Source organism: Salminus brasiliensis, chromosome 17, assembly GCF_030463535.1.
Source record: "Salminus brasiliensis chromosome 17, fSalBra1.hap2, whole genome shotgun sequence".
Taxonomy (NCBI): Eukaryota; Metazoa; Chordata; class Actinopteri; order Characiformes; family Bryconidae; genus Salminus; species Salminus brasiliensis.
This window is the reverse complement of record NC_132894.1, coordinates 29,155,456-29,178,096: the sequence shown is the minus strand read 5'-3', so window position 1 is coordinate 29,178,096 and position 22,641 is coordinate 29,155,456. Positions and strand designations below refer to the sequence as shown.

Here is a 22,641-nt window from a genome sequence, read left to right as displayed (position 1 = left end):
ACATAAGCCTAAGCACTGTGCTCAATGCCAATCATCGGCTAGAGGGGTATGAACCCCCCCGGCATTGGGACGAGGACCTGGAGAATTGTCTACTAAACACCTTTGTGATGAGGTGTAGTGGTGCTTACGATCTAGAGGTAACAGGTAATGTAGAATGGGGGAGGGCTTGTCTGGTTTGTCTCAATCAATAAACAAATAAATTACATGATTGAGTGAAACAGACTAAAACAATGAAGCTAATAATGCAAGCATGGTATGTAAACTATGTAGGCAATGGATAAGCACAGCATGCGGTTCATAGGCTGAATGTCAGGGCTCCTGACCGTTTCACACTTCTTGGTGAAGGAAGTCATCTCTTTTAAACCGCAGAATCACCCACATCCTGAGTGCACACATACCTCACAGCCTTTGTAGCTATGACACCCTACAAAGAAAAGAAATGAGTGTATGGGCACTAGACATAGTGAAACTACAAGAGCACATGAAGGTTAAGGTCCAACAAATGTGATTTTGGTGTCATTGTTCATTGAGCAGGTTCTTCAGTGACCTTGCTTCCTGTGGAAGGAGGACAACAGACCATTGTTATCCCTGGAAATTCAACAGTAATAATAAGAGAAAAGCTTTCCCATGTGATTTTAATGCAACTCACTTGTCAGTTAACCTGCACCTTCGTTGTATACACTGCAGACATTGTATCTTGGCAAGTGAAATTCTTTTAAAGCCAGCCAATATGTCTTTAAATTTGGATTATAAGATTGTTTTAAGAGCATTACAAGTTTATTTAATTTAGCAAAGTAAAGGTTTGGGTGCCCTGCATGTTCAGTGCTCACTAAAACCCCATTTGGCAAGCACCACAGCTTGCAAATGCTTTTGGTAGCCAGCTAGAAGTCTTTTAATTTTTGTGTAGGAGATTTCTACCCATGTACCTTGGCTTCTGGTTGGATAAGATTCTTAGGCTGTTCAGCATGCACTTCTTGTTAGAGGTCTGCCCACAGAAATCTTGATGTTTAGGTTAAGGGGCTGTGTGGGCCTTGAGCTTGCCCCTCATGAGGTAGTCAATTGTGGATTTTGGGGTAAAATGCTGGTCAGTTTGCAGGGCCCAAACTAAACTAACTTCAGGCTTATCTTGATTATTTTGGAAAAAATAATTAACCATCCATTTTCAGGAACTGTGCTTAGGAACTGTAAAAGTTGAGCAAAGTTTGGACATCAGTCTATAATTACTGTTCAGACTCTGTTCAGATAATGCGTCTTTATAAATGGGATAAAAACTGTATGTTTTAAACAGTACCAGTAACCAAACTTGATTTTACAATATCCAAAAACACTTTTAGCCAGAGCTAATACTATTGAAGGAATAGTATCTATGAAAAAGTCAGCTTTTCATTAAAAAGACAAACCTATTAAAAAAGGAGAAACAGACTGAAAAGTACTGAAAACTACAGAATTGTTTATTTTGTACTAACTTTGAAGAAGAAAAAGTAAAAGTACAAAACATTTGTAAAACTGTTTGTGTTTGTGTGTGAAGATTCCATATAACAGCCAACAGGACATTTGTTTGGTATGATGACCTTTGACAGGATGGTCACCAGGCAGAACACTAAACAAGGCGATTAGATGTATTCTGCATATCCACACTCCATCATGGAAACCTGCAAGAGACACAGAGTTCAAGTTCAAATATGTTCTTTTTCCTAATGTGCATAACATTTTTAACTGAGGTAAAATTCCTGTTCTCACAGCCTCATTTACTGTTAACATACGATTACTAATAAAAATAATAATTAAAATAAAATCTTCATAATAGCCAAAAAATATAGTTCATTAACAAGAGGTTCTTGTTGGCAAAACACAATGGTCAACAATTATTTAACAAACAGCACAGTGGCTTTTACTAACCTGCCGCATTATGACAGAATTTATATTGAATTTACATCAACATTTCAAAATGGCTCAGCCAATCAGATTTTAGAATCTGTCAATCTATTAGAGTAAATCTGTTTTACAATAATAATCCTGTAACTGTGTCTAGCCTAAATAACAAAAGTAGGCAAAGCATCAACAGTATCATTGTCCAACCTCATGGTCGATGCAGTGGAACTGCCAGGACCAGCGAGTGTTGTAGAGAAAGGGACGGAGATCAAATCGGTTGTCATCAGGGCCATAGCTTTCAGCATGGTAGGATGGCGTCACCGTGGTCATCTTGTGCCTGTTTACTGAGTACATCCTAAAGAAGTGTTTCACTTTGGCAGCCACCTAAATAGACAGAGACAAAACTTAAGAGGAGCGGGTACTGATTCCAAGTACTGAGGCTAAATAAATTGGAACCGGCCTCATTTCGCCTTTCTGTTACTCCCAAAAGCAGTCGCTCGACTTCGCTCTCTCAGACATGTCATCATTTTTGAGATACCGTTAACATTCTTAAATTCCGCAGTATACAGTGTTACCGTTATACCGCCCTACCCGAATAGCAGTGCTGTTGTCCCTATTACAGTCAGTGGACATCAACATGATGGAAATTATTTTATGGTAGAAATGCTACACAGTCTTGCTTTACAGTAATGGAATGTTTTGTTCTTAAGCTGACCTTGTGGACCTCAGCGGAGGTTAAATAATATTAGCAACTCCAGCATGCTAGATGCCTTGTTCATGAAGTATGGAGATAAACGAAGACGCAGAAAAGGTGGAAGAAACCCGGAAGTGAAAGCTGAACCCGATCCCGACAAATATCAGTAACCTTACCAAATCTGAACCTGACCAAATGATGACATGGTCTAGTCACATTCACATATTTCAAGCTCTAGTGTGAAGAACATCTGACCTGTGAAGGGGTACAGGTCTCTCTCCACGAGTGAATGAGCTTGCAGAACATGCTGTACGGGCCGCACTTGGAAATCTTTCTGAGCCTGCCAATAACAGACAGCTCTGAATAGGTCATCCCCATATCGGCCTGAGAGAGAGAGGGGGAGAGGGGGAGAGGGGGAGATATTAAGGAAAGAGTGAATGAGGAAGAATTAGGTATTATTTCATTGTAATGTTACAACACACACATGTACAAACAGCCCCGTATTAAACAAGAAGGAAGTCAAATCTACAGTGTGGGGAAAATATGAGAGATGATATGAGAGAACTGTTTATGCTATGAAACTGAACTAAAGGCACAACTGAGATGTTTACAGGGCCTATAGAAAGCATGAGCATCATGCAAGTTCAGCTTTTTTTACTTATTTAACAATGTTTTTCAAATTTTTTTCCATTAAAAAAAACATTATTCTGAAATTCTACATATATATATATACATAGTAATAGTAGTAAGTAGTGTTTTTCTCCTGCACTTGCTTTCTCTGTGACCCTTCATTACCTCGTCAGTCTGAGACACTTGGCCCTCAGTCAGGGGTTCCAGCTCTGCTGTTGGAGGGGCAGCCAGAATGCTGGAGAAGACAGAGGACAGAAGGCAGGCTAGATCAGATCAGTGATACTCAGTCCCACAGACAGTATAAATACTGAACATAGATGGACAGGCAGAGGATAGATACTGTACAACAAATATACATACATTTATGTATGGTAATATAGTTAGACAGACATACACAAACCACAGATAGATAGACAGACATACACACAGACAGACAACCAGACAGCTAGCCAGACACATACAGTAGACACTCATACACAGATACAGATATTGTAGACAGACATACCTATGGTTTGACAGCCATACAGATACCACAGACAGATACTGTAGATCAACATACAGACAGATAAACAGACAGACACATAGAAAGACAGACACAGATTTTATAAACAGACATACAGTTTGATAGACATAGATATACATATACTGTAGACAGACAGACAGATAGATACTGACAGACAGACAGAAAAGATGGATAGATAGATGGATAGATAGATACTGTAGACAGACAGATACAGACAGATGTACAAACAGGCAGACAGACTGACAGACAGAAAAGATGGATAGATAGATGGATAGATAGACAGACTGTAGACAGACAGACAGACAGATAGATAGATGGATACTGTAGACAGATAGATTTACAAACAGGCAGATTTACAAATGGCAGATTTACAAAAGGCAGACAGACAGACAAACAGATGGAAAAGATTGATAGACAGGTGGATATATAGACAGACTGTAGAAAGAAATACAGATAGATAGACAGACAATATGGATAAACAGATACTATAGACAGACAGATACCGTAGACAGATAGATAGAGTGATTGTTGGATAAACAGATACTATACACAGCAAGACAGCCAAACAGATAGATAGACAGACAGACAGATACTGGAGACAGACATACAGAAAAGATGGAGAGACAGATTGATAGATATATAATATACTATATTATTATAGATAATATAGTGTAATATAAAGTAAAAACAGATACTGTAGACATACATACAGATTAATAGGCAGATAGATTGATGGATAAACAGACAGACAGACAAGCAGTTAACAAAACATACAAAAATATTAGTATACATTAATAGGTTTGCATAATGCACAGTTTCAGTTCCATGCACTGCATAGATAGACAGACAGAAACACACACAAACATATATATATATACATATATATATATTTCCTAATAATAATAATACGTTTTTATGTAAGTTACAATATTTCAGTGCTTCATTTTCTACAACACACCTGATTCACCTCATGTTACCTTCAGGAGCTCAGTGAGGTGTATTAGAGGGAGAGAAGCAAAATGTGCAGCATTGTTCTCTGGACTGGGACTGAGAACCACAACTATATCATTTTACAGCCAAACCGTGACACTGATCACAGTTCATAAATGCTAACAAAAGCTCTGTTTATGAAGTACAGCTCTGCTGGTGATGTACTGATGTCTGTAACGTATAGTTATACCCTTCTGTGCGGCAGATGTGCACATACCTCTTCAGAGCAGTGAGCTGAAAGTGCTCTGTGCAGTACTGCAGGAAGCGCTTCAGGTCCATCTTACTAACACCTCCAATGGGGTTTATGTCAGCGCTGGAGCAGTCATACTTCGTGAAGTAACCAGTCAAACTGAGAAACCGAGGAACCAGAGAGTCACTGACAAAAACACCTCACAAAGCACAGAGAAATTACCACAATAAAGCACCAGGCATCCAAACCTTAAGTAAGTCATATTGTCTTTGTATGACGAACCTTTCATCCACATTGGCCGAGCCAAGGACCAGTAGACCTCCAGGCTTCCCTTGAGCCCAAAGGCAGAGCTGAGCAAAAAGGTAGGCCAGAATCATCCTAACACGAGCCTAAGAGTTTAAGACAAGCCAACATGCAATCACTTTACATGTGAGCTATTGCACTAAATAAGCCTTATACATCGATTTATATGCCAGCCCTGTTGTGCTGTATATAGCCCAGTGATGTTCAGTCTCACAAAGATGGATAGACAGAAACACAGAAAGACAGATACTGTAGACAGACAGACAGACAGATAGATAGACAGACACTGCATCCAGATAAATAGATAGATTGTTGGATAAACAGACAGACAGATATTGTACAACAATTATACATAAAAATAGTTAGACATACAGAGACAGACAGACAGATACTGTAGACAGATAAACAGACATACACATAGATAGACACAGATAGACAGATACTGTAGAGAGACACACATAGTTTGATAATTAAAGACAGACAGATACGGAGATACCACAGACAGACAGACAGATAGATAGATAATGTAGACAGACAGATACAAACAGACAGGTACACAAATAAATAGATACTGTAGATAGACATAAATACAGTTAGACATACAGATACCACAGACAAATAGATAGATAGACAGATAGATCAGTTTATCTTCTACTTACTTAACTGTTGAAAGTAGAGCTGGGCAACAATTATGACAAATATGATTGTGATCAATTTTGTCATTGTGATACACATATGTTTTTCTAAGCATATTGAGGATATTGTTAGTGCTTAAAGAAAAATTATTGACTGCAAAGTTCATTACAAACAGTGTAATCAGACTGGTTTAATTAGAATTATCGTGGTATATTTTTTTTTATTATATCGTCTAGCCCTACGTTAAATATAGTCATATAGTGAGCATAACTCTTACCCCCAATTAAAAGCAACAGAAATGTTGATGGATTGAATTATGTGATGAAAAGGACAGACAAGTCTTTAACTTAAGCGATTGACCAACAATGATAACTGAAACACACGGCAAAAAGATTCTTGTTCATCTCCGTTTCCAAATTTGCCACATTCAAATAATGCTGACAGGCAAAGTAGACCCGCCATGTGGTGTGGCTCTAGCCATTGGTAGCACTGCACATTATGCTGTGCTTGTGCAAGAGAAGAAACTCTGCTTGGATACCCAAATATCTAAAGGCCCAGAGCGTCAAACGGACCAGTGTTCGTGTGAACACTGTGGTCAGTCTGTGTTACCCAGCAAGCAAATCCCCAAAAGGAAATGACCACTCAGCATAATTTGCCCGGGTTTTTTTAATGGGTTACGTTGCAAAAAAACAAACAAACAAAAAAACAAAACATAAGAAGGAGGATAAGCAATATGCGACTCAGATACACACTGCAATGAGCAGGCCTGGTAGCCCATGTGAACTTAAACACTGGCTTAAAGGATTTTTCTCCTATACTCTGTTGAAAAAACAGATATATTGTAGTCTGAAATAGTTGGTGTCATTCAACATCCTGACCTCACTGAATGCAGTCAAATAAACACAGCAATGCTCCAAAATATAGTAGGAAATCTTCATTGGGCTGTTACTTCAACAACAAAAGCAGGATAAACTATTTGTTAATGTTTTGGATTTTGGAAGAAACGGTGAAAGTTAAGGTGTCCCAATACTTTTGTCCATATATGTCCATATATGTCCATATATTGTATCTAAGAAAATTATTTCTATGTCTTCAATCTTTCATAGATGTAAGTGAAACTAGTGATGTTTTATCAGTGTCCTTACTCCAGTGTTTCCAATGCACAGGTGATACTTGCCACCCTCACCCATACTCCTGATATACTTCCTACTTCTCCACCTAAGCATTTTCTGTCCCATTGTAATAATATTCAGTGACAATATTTGATACTGTTATGAATAAGCAAGTGTGGCTCTTTGGCCCTGTGGTTATTTCTTAGACTTAATCTTGACTTTAGCCATATCCAAGAGGTGCTTATATGTTTTTATCTAACATTAAAGGTTTCCTCCTTGCACACCTTCCATGAAAATCAAATATGTGTGGTCTCTTTCTATATATGGCAATGCCGAAAATACGAGGCCCTACCTGCCTAGATTTTTCCGCAATGCTGGTTATAATTAATCCTCTCTTCAAAAATTCATGAGCTGGAAAAATTGGCCTCCAAATTCCCCAACATGTAAAATCGTGTTTATTTAAGCAGATATAAAATAAAGCTCCACCTCACCTGCACATTCTGCAGAGCCAGGTTCTCCCTCTTGCTCCCTCCGTTTACACGGAACTTAGGCAACTTTCCCATTACTATGGAGAAGATTCCCAGCATGCCTTTCACTGCCATGTCAATGTTGATGTTAAGGTGATTGCTACAAGGAGAAAGAGAAAAACTAAATGATTACCTGTTCAGCGTTCCCTCATCGCTGTAACACCACACAATATCCCAGAAATGGCTTAGTTTCTTGGAATAGGAAAGTCTTACATTTTGATGGGGATGCATGTTATCTAACTCATACACTTTCATTGCATTCAGGAATCAGGAATGCAGGTCTGGACGCACTGGTTAATCCATGGAGCCTCAGAGGTTAAAATGGCATTGTGGCCTAAAACAGGCCTGCTTTTGCTTTAACCCATTAAGGTTTTCACTCAAAAACATTCAGAATTCATTACTGAAATATGTCCTACAATGTCCGGAAATTCCTACAATGATATACCACCACTGATGTAGAAGCTAATAAATACAGACGTAATATACCTTACTTATGAGTAACATAGGCCGGCCATCTGATTTCCTTCTGAATCTCCAACTTGTGGGAAAAAATAGCCCACATTCAAGTATTAACCCCATTATAAGTCCTATTATAAGCTACTCCCACCTTTAAGATACATCATCAGACAAGGTTTTCCAGTCTTTAAACCAGAAAATATCACTGTAGAAGCTAACGCAGTACCACTGTAGGAGATGGGTATGCAGGTTTACATCTGTTTAGTAATTAGTAGTCATTGTGGCCTTTACACTGTGGCCGGGGAGCCCCTTTATATTATGGACAGTGATCCCCTTTACACTGTGGCTGGGGAGCCCCTTCATGCTGTGTCCGGGGAGCCCCTTTACATTATGGACAGTGATCCCCTTTACACTGTGGCTGGGGAGCCCCTTCATGCTGTGTCCGGGGAGCCCCTTTACATTATGGATAGTGATTCCCTTTACACTGTGGCCGGGGAGCCCCTTTACATTGTGGCTAGGGAGCCCTTTTAACACTGTGGCCGGGGAGCCCCTTTACACTGTGGCCGGGGGGCCCCTTTATATTATGGACAGTGATCCCCTTTACACTGTGGCTGGGGAGCCCCTTCATGCTGTGTCCGGGGAGCCCCTTTACATTATGGATAGTGATTCCCTTTACACTGTGGCCAAAGAGCCCCTTTACATTGTGGCTAGGGAGCCCTTTTACACTGTGGCCGGGGAGCCCCTTTACACTGTGGCCAGGGAGCCCCTTTATATTATGGACAGTGATCCCCTTTATATTATGGACAGTGATCCCCTTTACATTGTGGCTGCGGAGCTCCTTCATGCTGTGTCCGGGGAGCCCCTTTACATTATGGATAGTTGTTCCCTTTACACTGTGGCCAAAGAGCCCCTTTACACTGTGGCTAGGGAGCCCCTTTACACCGTGGCCGGAGAGCCCCGTTACACCGTGGCCGGAGAGCCCCGTTACACCGTGGCCGGAGAGCCCCGTTACACCGTGGCCGGAGAGCCCCTTTACACCGTGGACAAAGAGCCCCTTTGAAGCATTTTAAACAGTGGCCAAATTAAAAACTCAAAAGATTACTAGAACCTGAGGTCAATGGTTGTCAATTCCTGTCTGACTGCACCCGCCCACAAAACCCCTCCGACCACACCCCTCCAATAACACATTTGGTGGGGCTGTTTTTAGTAGTCTGAGTGAGGTATGTTTGAACAAAGAAAACACAGCACAAGTTGCAGCTAAACTGAGAATGAGAACAGGGCAATTTTGTCCTTCAAACCCATTATTAACAAGCATCAACACGAACACAAAACTCCAGAGCCTTAATCCTACAGCATGATCCACCCAAACGGCTCTACTTCACTCTCTGACCTGCCAATCTGAGCAGCCAGCTCTTTGGCTCGGTTGCGTGTGTCCTCAGAGGAGTTCTCACTGGCCATGTAGCAGGTGGTGAAGAGCCGGCCGCACAGCTCCCGCGGGTCTTCTGGCCTGTATGACGCATCGCTAACCAGCCGCTGAACATCTTCCAACACCTGCGCATCTGCCAGTGGAAGGGGAAAAAGTGGTTACATTAGGTTAGAACATCATTTGCATATTGCAGCCTTCTGTGATATCAGTACTACAAAGGCCGACATCAACATTTGAATTATCTAATAATATATTTAGCTAAGATTTGAGTTATGTTAGTTCTGTTTCAGCTTTGTTATGATTATGTTATACTATGTTTAATATTTTTTAATAATAACTAATTACAAATGACAGTATTATATTAAGTTACTTCGATGATTGTATACCCTAACAAAGTTAAGTTACACTGGTCAAACTGTTGCCTAAAAAATTACTTGATACATCATTTGATTTAGCTTGGCAGAGAATGAGAAACGCTGAATAAATATAGTTGTATTCATATATGTATTTCTATTATTATTTTTATTTTTTTATTATTATTATTATTATTATTATTATTATATCCTTTATTTTTACTGGTTTGCTTTTGCATGTATCGTAGATTTGTCTTCAAGTGTAGTGATGTGACATGTTTGCCATTTTGCCTACTGCTACTTACTGCCATCTCTGACTGCCTGACAGACCTGCACACACATGGAGTAGACGATGCAGGCCGAGGAGGAGCTGTCTACTCCGCCACTGAGAGGAAGAAGGAAGCCAGCCTAAAAGCACAATAAATATAAATGCACTGATACCTACCGTCAGCAGGCCTTATACCACTCAGTGGGCTAAAAGAGTGAAGCGGGAGTCAACAGGGAATAAGTTGAACATCCATGTACCATTAAAAACTGGTATTCTGAAGTATAATTCTAGCTAAAAAATGATTGACTTGTCTAACGGGCAGAGTACAGTGATGTGTCTTAAAGGACCAATCAGAGTATCTCCATGCCTATGTGTAAATGTCATTACGGAGTTCTTTTCTATCAAAAACAGGCACTCACCTGACCACTTCGCCTTAAGTAGTCCCATAACCAGCATGCAGGACCAAGACTGGCAAAAATAACACAACAATAAGTACAGGCACGCAAACAGAACAGTATACACAGTATATCATTTCTTCTGACACAGTATAGTTCAGCACATTGTATGAAGCTGTTTGAGTTAGACATAATATACCCCTTCCCCTCGCTCATGTTTCTTCTCGTTTCTTTACTTCTCTGACTGAAACCTTAGACTTCAGTCCAGAAAACTGACAAAGGAGGCAGTCAGAGGGAAATAAGGATCACACGACAGCATGCCTTGAATCTATAAAGGCCCTTGACTAAAATAGTCCAAGTAAAAAAGTCCACTGGGAAAGTTCAGCAGAAAGTCACATTTTCACAGTTTCCCCCGTTCTCCAAATTCCAGCCAAGACAAGCCTGGTGTTGGATGTTAGCTTTGTTTTTTCAGTTTTGCACTGTAGCTACTAAGCTAACGTAGCTAGGATGTGATGGATGCGATGGAAGCAATTAGCATCATGTATCAAACTGTTTAGCTAATTTATCAAGGGGGCAGTGATGGGTCAGTGGTTAGAGCACCGGGCTATTGATGACAGGGTTGTGGGTTTGATACCAGGGCTCAGCAAGCTCCCACCATTGGCCCCCTACCCTTACTGTATGTGTTCGATCAAAAGTTTGTATGGATGTGTTCACCCAATAAAGCCGGAAGCCAAATTCCATTAGTGTCCGACACAAATGGTGAATATGGTTGTCTTGTCTTGTCACATTTACCCCAAACCACATAAAGTGGCTTAAAAACAGTAGCAGCTATAATGTGTGTATGTGTACATTGGTTGGGCCACCCTTTGCAGCTCTAATAGTTATTGAGTCAGCAGAGTGCTGACGACTTTTGCACTATGCGCTGAGCTAAGCATTCGGCGACGCTGCTCTGTATTGGTCTGTTACTAAACACTTCCACTTTTCAAAAATACCACTCACAGTTTATGGTGGAAAGTCTATGAGAGAAGATATGTGTTGTTGCAGCAGTGTCTCCTATTACACACAGAACCACACTGGAGTTCAGTGAGCTCTGTCTAATCACCCATTCTTTCATTAATGTGTGTAATGACAGCATTGCACGGCTAGGAGCTTGATTTTATACACTTGTGGCAGTGGGACTGAATGAAACACCTGAATTCAATTATCAATAGGTGTGTCCCAGTACTTTTGCCCACATCGTGTTATAGTTTCTGCCAATTTGCAGCCTTTAATACAAAGAGACGTTCCATAGTGCAGTAGAAGAGTTCCAGCCCAGCGTGGCAATGACAGAGACGCCATCCTCCCCATAACGGTGAGTGGTGCATTTACATTTTGAAGTTGCATTAAGATTTTGAGGTTGCTGTTTTATGGTAAAATTGCTACATACTGTTGCTTTAAACTAGATTTAAGGAGGTACATAGTAGTTACTCTAATCTCTATTATGCCTTTTAGGAGTGAGGGCTGGAGCACCTGATCTCTTCCTCAGGGGAGTGAAAGACCCAGTCCACAGGCTGGTGGGTGGGCAAGAAGATGTCTTTGCAGTCAGACAAGGAGAAATCAACCTTAACCCTATGATATGGTTTGTGTTCATATTCCTGCAGGGAGAGAGAGGGGGAGAGAGAGAGAGAGCAAAAGAGAAAATACTGTAACATGGGCATTTCATATTGACGTGTGAACACCTCTGTGATGCTCCTCACAGGGCCTCACCATGTGCGGGTGACATCTCTCTCCTCGATAGCTGCGCACATCCTCCAGGTCGAGAGTGGCTGTGACAACCTCCTAAAAGGCCCCAAACAAATAAATACACTTGCTGACATCATTCAGTACAAACATTAGTATACACACACACATACACATACATACAAAAATTAACCATGGACAACCTTTCCCCTAAATTCCAAATTAAAATATTGCTATTCAGAGCATTTATTTGCAGAAATGAAATAAATGCTCAAAAATAATAAATAAATAATATATAAAATACATAAATAATGTACCGGACTGTATTCTAAGATACACACTACAAAATAAATAAGGCAGCAGTTCCACAAATACAACCACACGCTCAAGGCACAAAAAAAGCTCTTACCACATCTTCAAGAGAGAACTGCGCACCCTGAGCCACAATGTCTCCATTTATGGCAATCATAGAGCACCCATCATAGTACAGGCGATCTCCATCACACCCTTTCTGATTAGCAAACAGATAGATCCCTCCACTCTGTAACAAACAAATTCAATCATAAACTATTCTCACAATCTGGAAAATCCAGCTGTAGGTGTTGCGTTAGAGCCAGCTAGTGGTGACTGGGAGTAAAAACACTCTTCTCTATACTGGAACAAACACATGCATGTGAACCTGACCTTTGTAGTGGCTGATTTCACCAAGTTGACCCTATGGTCAGCCTTGCGGAGCTCGTGGTAGCTGGCAGAGGAGTTTGTAAAGATCTCAACACCATCCAAGCCCATGTCGACATGAGGGCTGTAAAACACATACATACAAATCCGTACTGCAGGACATGATATACGCAGTACGTATTTGTTCCACACAGCAATCAGATTTCAGTCCGACTAACCGGGGTCACATTTGACTACTAAGTGTAAATGCATGTGGTTACAATTAGGGATGTCCCCTCAATCAGATCTGAGTCTCTTAACGCTGACTATGCGCCCCCTATCGGACCAGAGATGTCACTTTTTATGGTGAGGCAACTGTAAATACTACACTTGCTTAAGAAGAGAAGGGAATGGTTAAGCCAACTCCCCACACACATTAAGCCCTTTTGCTCTGTGACGTATTACACCCTGCACTGTTAAACTAGAAGATCCTTGAGGATACTGTTTGAAACTGCAGAGGAACCTCTTGAGGTGCTTTAAGGAACCTTCGAGGAACCTTTTTCTTCAAAATACGTTTTCTTGAAGGTTCCTCAAAGCACCTTAAGAGGTTCCTCCACAGTTTCAAAATAAAGAAACTCTAAAACTTTGTATACTTCTAACAGTGTAAGGATTGCTAATCAGTAACTACATGCAAAGCAATGTAAACTGGCTGAGCTGTTCCTGAATAATAACACTGGTGGTTCCACAAAGCTTATAAGGTTATTTTTTTTGTGTATTTAATTAATTGCATGTATTTAAATGCCTTATGTTTATGCAGATAAACAGCTTTACAAATCATTATCTCAGATGCCATAGACCTTTGCACAGCACTGTACATCCAACAGGTGGATAAGCATTACCACAATAGTTCATATTTAAACCAGGCACAATTTGAGAGTAAAGGTGGGATGGGAGGAACATTAGACAGACGTTAGATAACGAAATAAAAATATTTTCGTCGTTGCACAACTACGACCGTGCTGGGTAGTTTTGGCAGTGTCGAAAAAAACGTCAAAAAAGAGACCAGAAGAGTGAAGAGTTTGAATTCCCCTCTTCTGACATGTTAACTATCACACTCTTCAACTTCTACTCTATGAACCGTTTGTTGTTGCCACATCACGTTTACAGTGAGGCCACCTTAAGCAATGCAGCAGCTCCGTTCTGCTGTTGAATGTGCACAATGGGGGATTCTCAATACAAAGTACAGCAAGTGCGGACTTGGTACTCCCAGGATGCTGTACGGCAATTCCGTAATTGGAACAGCAGCGTGATGCGTAATGCATTCTGGGATATTTGGCTGTTCCAAGTCCACACAAGTCACGTCCCGATGCATCCTTAATAACACAGACGGGACAAGAACACATCAGGGCATTCGGACTGTACTGGGCTAAATGTGAACTTTCAAATGGAGCCCAACTTGGGCTGTGGCTGATGATGCTTCATAAGTCAACAGGAACACGCAGACAGAGAATCGTCCGGCGGCATTATTTAAGTTGGGATGCTCTGTTTTGTTTAGCTCACCGAAAATAATGTCACAAGGGTAGTAGGGTAATTTTCTAATAAAAAATTAGAAGTTTGTCTGCAGAAGCTGCCGAGGATCACGTCTATTAATGGCGCATAGTGGATGCCACTCTAACCTAAAGCTGGGAAGTGGATCCAAACCTCAAAAGCTGATTAACAACGCCTGGATCAGACCCTGATCCGGAGTTACTGGGTCGGATCGGGACAACCCTACTTTTAATCTTATCAGCATACATCTCAGATAATAGTCACATAAAGTGACAACTGTAAATACTGCACTTCCTTAAGAAGAGAAGGGAATGGTTAAGCCAACTCCCCACACACATTAAGCCCTTTTGCTCTGTGACGTATTACACCCTGCACTGTTAAACTAGAAGATCCTTGAGGATACTGTTTGAAACTGCAGAGGAACCTCTTAAGGTGCTTTAAGGAACCTTCAAGGAACCTTTTTCTTCAAAATACGTTTTCTTGAAGGTTCCTCAAAGCACCTTAAGAGGTTACTCCACAGTTTCAAAATAAAGAACCTCCAAAACTTTGTATACTTCTAACAGTGTAAGGATTACTAATCAGTAACTACATGCAAAGCAATGTAAACTGGCTGAGTTGTTCCTGAGTAATAACACTGGTTAACATCGCCTGGATCAGACCCTGATCCGGAGTTACTGGGTCGGATCGGGACAACCCTACTTTTAATCTTATCAGCATACATCTCAGATAATAGTCACATAAAGTGACCAAATGTAAACAAGGTCTTTCATTAGATTTCATGAACGGCACAGTACCTCCTGGGGTTCCACAGCTCAGCACAGATCTCACTCCCTATGCAGGTGTCCTTAGTGGAGAGAACCGCATCTCCAAACGGCACGGTCACCTAAAAGAGAAACCTCATCTTAACTGTGCAGCACGGTAAAAGGAACATCATGGTTTGGGCCATTTTGCTTTGCCCTGCGATCACTGTGGGAACAATACACTCTAAAGTGAATCAAATAATTTTACAGGAGAACGTGAGGCCAGCGGCACATGCCCTCAAGCTGAAGAGATGTTGAACAGTACAGTGTTGACCAGTTTGTGTGTTATTAGACTTTGATATTTTAATTTATTAGTAATCGATGCAGAAAACCCAGCTATTCTCTCTATTTTTTATGCAAGTGTACAGTATACACCTGTGGCACCAGTGCAAAACCTCAGGCAGCTGAGACATGCCTGAGGTTTGCTGATCAACTACAGCTAGACATCTATAATTACTTCTTATGCAAGTCATTTAGGCGTGGATAAAAGACAATCCCCCCATATTATGCATTGCACAATGTGCTTAGCCAAAACATTATTGTTACCACATAGCCTAGGGTGGCATGGCATACTTTACCTGTCCTGTCACATCCTGGATCATTCTTGGCAAGAAATACTCTTCAACATGTCTGTGGAAATAAAGGACAGGCAGATTTCTCACGCTGTAGAACTCTATCAGTTCAGTCCTGTGTTCTCTGGGGAAGGTAGCATTGCTGCCCGGACTGAAATGTTGTATACACAGGCAGTGCGGAAGATTGTTTATGTACCTGGGCTGACTCCAAGGTGAAAACCACCGAAATTCACGGTTATTACCATGATTTGCCAGAAGCATTTTTGGCCGGATCAGCAATATCTTCCTGTCAGAACAGCAAAAGCAAAAGCTTCACTAACTCGTTGCTTATAGGAGAGTCAAAACGTTCCGTCATCAAGAAGATCTGATAAAGACAAAATACAAGACATGTCCAAAAGTATCCAGAATTAGCAAAGTTAGCTACTTTAAAAGGTGTCGTTGAATTAATTCATTGATTATTTACATTGTTCTTCAATGTATAAGTAGTAAGAAAAACGCTCAGATGCAGTTTTACAACCCTGTTATTTTGCCTCAGAATAGAACACTCTGGTTTTCCTTTTATAGTGGGCTTTATAAGAAGCACAATATAAGATCTGCTTTTATTGGCTGGTTAACGACACTGAGCCATTTATTATGACATAGTTTTATCATTAGTGGGTGTGGATTATGTACATTTTGGGAGCATAAATATGACAAGTCAATACCGTTACAAAGCAGTTTTGGAGTTTTGGAACTGACCCATTGTCCAGCTCTATTTCGGCTATGCCCAATGTTTTTTTTTGAAGGAGGAAACGACAGTCTGTGAGGTTCACTGTATGTCAGTTCTATGTATCATTAATAACTCTCATTATTCAACAACGCCAAGATACATACAGTTTTACTATTACTATTCTACATACTATTACTGACAGAGCCTTCCAGCTGTGCACACACAGCTTGTACAACTCAATTATATTTTAGAAACATCAAAAAATTAACCATTATTAGCCTTGATTTCAGAAGAAGCTTTGAATGAGAGGAGTCTATAAACTTCTGGACATGCCGTAAACCAATAAAGAGGATTTATACTTATTTAATGGTTGATCCCAAAGACTAACTTGTTCAGAAACAGGACTCTGCAGTTATAGCGAATGTTGTGATGCATAACAGGCCTGTGAAGAGAAGACATAAGCATGACTTTACTTTACTTTTATTGATCATCATTATTAAAACTTTTTAAAAACCAAATCAACAGACTTTCATTGAAATGTATTAAGTCTAGTGGACACCCTCATTTATATGCAATTTTATATTTAATTTCTACAGTAATTCCTGGTCTGTTATTAGTCATTAAGTGTAATAATCAGTTAAAAAAAAAAGAAAAAGATATTGCGTGATTGTTGATCAAATCAAAAACGACAGTCCTATTAACAGGATGCATTGACACTCACATGCCGACATCACAGATGATATCCTGAGTCAATGGGGACTCAAGCAGCTGTTTAAGGACTTGGAAGCAATGAAGAAGGGTGTCCGATTCATAGAAGTGGTCAGCACATCCATACCCACTAGCGATCGAGAAGTCAGAACCAGAGGAAACCAAAAGTACAAAACAGGAATGAGATCATGTACACTTTAAAAATATATGATCACAAACAGCATAAATATTAGAAATGCACCAAAATGGGGCAGTGGTGGCTCAGTGGTTAGAGCTCTGGGCTCACTGTCCACTGTGTGTGTTTCACTGGTGTGTATGTGTGTTCAGTGCACGGATGGGATAAAAGCGGAAGCCAAATTTCATCTGTGTCCGACACAAAAGGTCAATATGGCTGTCTTGTCTTGTAAATATGGAAACTGATTAAAATTTTTTACCAATACTGATACATAAACATATATCAAATTGATGGAGCAGAATAGGATTATATTGAAACTGTCATTTAATGTGCTTGGATTAGCATTACAGAGAAATTGAACATTTGACATGATTCCAATATCGTTGTGCCTCCCTAATAAATATCCATAATCGAACCTCAGCAAGGCTGGATTTTGCTCTTAACAGTAGAACATCCAAATTTGATTATTCATAAAAGTATGAAAAATGCATGTAGTCCATGTTGCCTATTCAGTAACTAACTGACCCTTTACACTAATCCCTAATTTTGTAGAAGTTCCCACTGATATGACTAAGATCATTTAGGCTTTTGAAAGGAAGAAGTTAGATGTTTAATAGATGCATAAATCAGAAGTGCTGATGTTAGGTGTAATCACATGATATCTGCTATCAGATAGATCAGGTAATTACCAAATTTCCAGTTCTGGTCCCAGTCTGTACTTGGCCCCTTTGGCTTTGGCTGTCTCAATGCCTGGTAGTGGGGAGCAAAGCAAAATCAAAGTTGAGCAGGTCAGTGCACTACCCCACACTACCCCACACTACCCCACCCCACACCACACTACCCCACACCACACTACCCCACACCACACTACACCACACTACCCCACATACCACATCGCACTACACTACCCCACGCCACACTACCCCACACCATAACACACAACACTACACTACACCCCACTACCCTACACTACACCACACCACATCACACTACACACCATACCACATCACACTACACTACACTACACCACACTACACTACCTCACACCACACTACCCTACACTACACCACACTACCCCACACCACACCACACTACCCCACACCACACCACACTACACACCATACCACATCACACTACACTACCCCACACTACACTACACACCATACCACATCACACTACACTACATCACACTACACTACACTACCCCACACTACACTACACCACACTACACACCATACCACATCACACTACACTACCCCACACTACACTACACACCATACCACATCACACTACACTACCCCACACTACACCACACTACCCCACATCACACTACACTACACTACCCCACACTACACTACACTATACCACACTACACACCATACCACATCACACTACACTACACTACATCACACTACACTACACTACCCCACACTACACTACACCGCACTACCCCACACTACACCACCCCACACTACACCACACCACACTACACACCACACCACACCACACTACACTACCCCACACCACCCCACACAACACTACACCACACTACCCCACCCCACACCACCCCACACAACACTACACCACACTACCCCACACCTCAGCCTGACTAACATGCAGTTCTGCAGCAGCACGGACACTCATTCACTGGCACAACGATTACGAGCAGAACTTACTCTGAAGTATTCTGAGCACATTGCCGTCAAAATCCAAAGCCCACTGATTCAGCGAGCACGTAGCTAACGTAACCTTGCGACCCATGCTGTTGAAGTCAGGAGCACCTTTAAACAGACACAAACCCAGCAGCTCAGACCTCCTGCCTTTATCAGCAACCACTGCTCCTACAGTCTACTGTACTTCCGTTCATACTGCTCACATGCCAAAGTAAAAGTCCTGCTGTGATTTATTTATATGAAATGATTTATGTATGATATTTCAGATTCAACCATAATTATATCATTCAAGACTTCTGCTAAAATAAATGCTAACAAACATGTTTTTAGACTGATTTCAGAAGTCATTATTATATGCATATTACAGTTTTTCTTGATTGTTACACACTTTTTCTGAAAGCATGCCTCATACTCTCAGAACTCTACACACCAATCGAAAAACACACACACACACTGGGCAAAACCCCTCAATTCTCCTGCAAAATAAAACTTTACATTCAAAACAATGTTATCTCTTCTCAAAATGGTATTTGGTTTTCAGATGACACACACAAACCATTATATGAACAGACATTTATAAGAACCAGTTAAACACTGATGTGCTCAATGTAAAACACTATGATGAATGGAAAACACTTCATCTCCATCCATCATAATGACTTAGGCCTTTTTTTGTTCAGTGTTACACTTACTACAGACAGTACAAACACAAGTGTGTTGTAAATATTTTAGAATATTGTTTCTATACTCAGAACACACAAATACACGTTAACAAACATATTTTATTTTTCCCACAAAAACAATGTACACAGTGTACATCCCAACTAACACAAAGTTGCACATTACTGTATACAAGTTACAGTAAAAAAAAAAAAAACTACACAAAAAAAAAACTGCTGCATCCTCTCTTCTGTTTCAGTCTGGCCACAGCACCTCATCTAGCTACATCACAAGCAATGTTTTTCCTGGCCAAGCAGCGTGTTCAGATGGGCAGTGTTGTAGGGGCCAAGGGTAGCATGGTACCATGGTGGGTCATCGCTGCACACATTGTGATGCTCCCTCCGCGCTGGCCAGGGACTTCAACAATGGCACGCTGGCCAACGATATTCCTTCCCCTCCTTCGTCTTTTTGTAAGGTTGAATCCAACCTCATCAATGAAGATGAACTGGTGCTCCACTGCAGCCACCTCCAACTCAAGGACTCTCTGAAACACACATGACAGTATCAGAAGTAGACATGGAGTGGTCACTATTGTGAAGCACAATCATTATGATTACAATATAATAGAAAGAAATATGTATCATTTATACAATGTTGAAGGTATGCATCAATGTGGGAATGTATAGGACATACTTGCACATAGTTATATTGCAATCCTTTGTCTCTTTCAGAATTGCGGTCAAATGGCACCCTGTAGACCTGCTTCATCCTCAAATTATTTCTCCGCAAGACACGGTCCAGCGTTGATAAGCTTACCCTATCAACATTTTGAAATATCTCATTGTTTTCTATTATTTTTCTTTGTATTTGCTGTAAGGTAATGGCGTTATTTTCTAGAGCCATGTTCATGATCTGTGTTTCCTGTTCAGGAGACAGAAGACGTCCCCGTCCACCTTGTGTTGGTAATCTTTCAGTTCTGCAATACAAAGAGTACAATACTGTAAATACGGTGTAGGAATACAAAGTTGGAATACATTTCCCAAATACTTGAAACACAATGTCCTACAGAACAGTCCACAGGCAATACTGTACTACTGTACTCATTGAGTACTGTATTGATATGCAGTACTGCAGTTTTCTAGTGAAAGTAGATTTCTTACCTATTCTCATTGCGGAGCGTCCGGATGATGGATGCTACAGTGTACCTGCTCAAATTTGGCTGTACTCTTTGCCCAGCCTCCCTCATTGTTAGACCATGGTTGACCACATGGTCAACCAAAGTGGCTCGGATCTCATCAGAAATTCTGGTCCTTGGCCTTCCTAGTCCTCGTCCTCCCCATCGTCCTCCTCTTACTCTCATTCCTCTGGCTCTGGCACTGCCTTTGTTTCCAACGTTGGCATCCATTGCTCCAAAACAGAAGAGCTCACCTGTTGCCCTTTTATGCTAAAGCTCTGATTGCTAAGTGTAAATATGTGTGTTAAGTGTTTGCCCATGTGAGGAGTCAGCGTGCATAGTAGGGCAATTAACTTTAGAGTTTTGAGTAACAGTGTGTTCCTTGTGAAAACACGAGAGAGATTTTCTTCATGACAATGATGTGTAGTGTTTTGAAAAAAGTGTGTTTTAGAACTGCAATTTGAGTGTAAAGCAGGAATTGTGCTTATAGTTTAGCAGAATTGGTTCAGGGGGTTGGTGCATGAGTTACATGTTGTGCTCATTGTGTTTCAAGTACCAGTATTTGTGTGTAAACAATCGAGAAAAACTGTAAAATGGTACAAATTTCATTTTTTCTCCATTTTTGCCACTTTTTTTTTATCATTTGACTTAATATGGCATTTGTTGATGAATAGACCAATAGAGTTACATTGACTTTCATTGAGAGTAAAGAAGGTTTTTCCTTCTTAAAAAGCTCCTTAATTTAATTAAAAAGCTAATATTAGAATAAATACTAAAACCATTCACACAAAAAGTAGTGATTTTACATCACTGTGTTCATTAAAACATCCTCAAAGATCTCCTAATGGGAGTCTAGTATTATTTAGATATAGTTATCATTCAATGCCTGGTTATGTAAATAGCAGGTGTGTAAAGTTAGGAGTGTATTTGTTATTAAGAGGAAAATAACTAAACAAATAATTAGCATAACCCAGCAAGAGAGTTTCTACATATGTCCCTCCTGTTTTTTTTTTTTTGTGTATATTCCTTTATGGTATTATATTTCAGTTTTTTAGTATATATATACAGTGAGTCCAAGAAGTATTTGATCCCTTGCTGATTTTCTTCGTTGGCCCACTAATAAAGACATGATCATTCTATACTTTTAATGGTAGATGTATTCTTACATGGAGAGACAGAATATTAAAAAGAAAATCCAGAAAATAAATCTAAGGAATATATATTAATTGATTTGTATTTCATGGAGTGAAATAAGTATTTGATCCCTTAGTATTCATTAGCAGTTCTGGCTTTTACAGACCAGTTAGACACTCCCAATCAACTTGTTACCTGACCTGAAGCCACCTGTTCTCACTAATCACTTGTGTGAAAAACACCTGTCCACAGAATCAGACAGATCACACAGATTTCAAGTCTCCAACATGGGTAAAACCAAAGAGCTGTCACAGGACCTCAGAGTCAGAATTGTTGACCTTCACAAAGCTGGAATGGGCTACAAAAAGATTAGTAAGGTGTTGGATGTGAAAGTAACAACTATTGGTGCAATTATCAGAAAGTTTAAAGAGTATAACATGACAATCAACAGACCTCGGCCCGGTGCTCCAAAGAAGATTTCGCCTCGTGGGGTGGCAATGATGCTGAGAACAGTCAGAAATCGTCCTGCAACCACTCGGCAGGAGTTAGCAAATGACCTGAAGGCAGCTGGGACCACAGTTTGCAAGGAAACAATTGGCAACACTTTGCGCAACAATGGATTCACATCCTGCAGTGCCCGAAAGGTACCCCTGCTGAAGAGAGCACATGTGGAGGCGCGCCTCAAGTATGCCAATGATCATTTGAAAGATGAACCAAGTTATTGGGAGAAGGTTTTG

General features: G+C 40.4%; 1 protein-coding gene across 3 annotated transcripts; it reads right to left on the bottom strand.

The window, feature by feature from the left end:
- Positions 1 to 1,430: 1,430 nt before the first annotated feature.
- On the bottom strand, positions 1,431 to 19,101 carry LOC140538154 (glutamine-dependent NAD(+) synthetase-like). Of its 3 annotated transcripts, XM_072660595.1 has the most exons (21): positions 18,940 to 19,101; positions 17,953 to 18,013; positions 17,102 to 17,218; positions 16,769 to 16,822; positions 15,868 to 15,957; positions 15,678 to 15,729; positions 15,094 to 15,182; positions 12,779 to 12,896; positions 12,504 to 12,635; positions 12,122 to 12,193; positions 11,885 to 12,009; positions 10,400 to 10,448; positions 10,018 to 10,120; positions 9,324 to 9,492; positions 7,442 to 7,577; positions 5,182 to 5,288; positions 4,927 to 5,058; positions 3,362 to 3,431; positions 2,822 to 2,950; positions 2,080 to 2,256; positions 1,431 to 1,652 (listed from the first exon to the last, which is right to left on the bottom strand). In XM_072660595.1, exons 1-21 carry the CDS (start codon positions 19,022 to 19,024, stop codon positions 1,614 to 1,616), a joined length of 2,106 nt encoding a protein of 701 aa, XP_072516696.1. In that variant the 5' UTR covers positions 19,025 to 19,101; the 3' UTR covers positions 1,431 to 1,613. The 3 variants fall into 3 exon arrangements, with proteins under 3 accessions (XP_072516696.1, XP_072516698.1, XP_072516697.1); XM_072660596.1 differs by lacking the exons at positions 1,431 to 1,652; positions 2,080 to 2,256 and adding an exon at positions 3,702 to 3,739 and having other exon boundaries at positions 2,864 to 2,950; XM_072660597.1 differs by lacking the exons at positions 17,953 to 18,013; positions 18,940 to 19,101 and having other exon boundaries at positions 16,740 to 16,822; positions 17,102 to 17,147.
- Between the last annotated feature and the right edge of the window lie 3,540 nt (positions 19,102 to 22,641).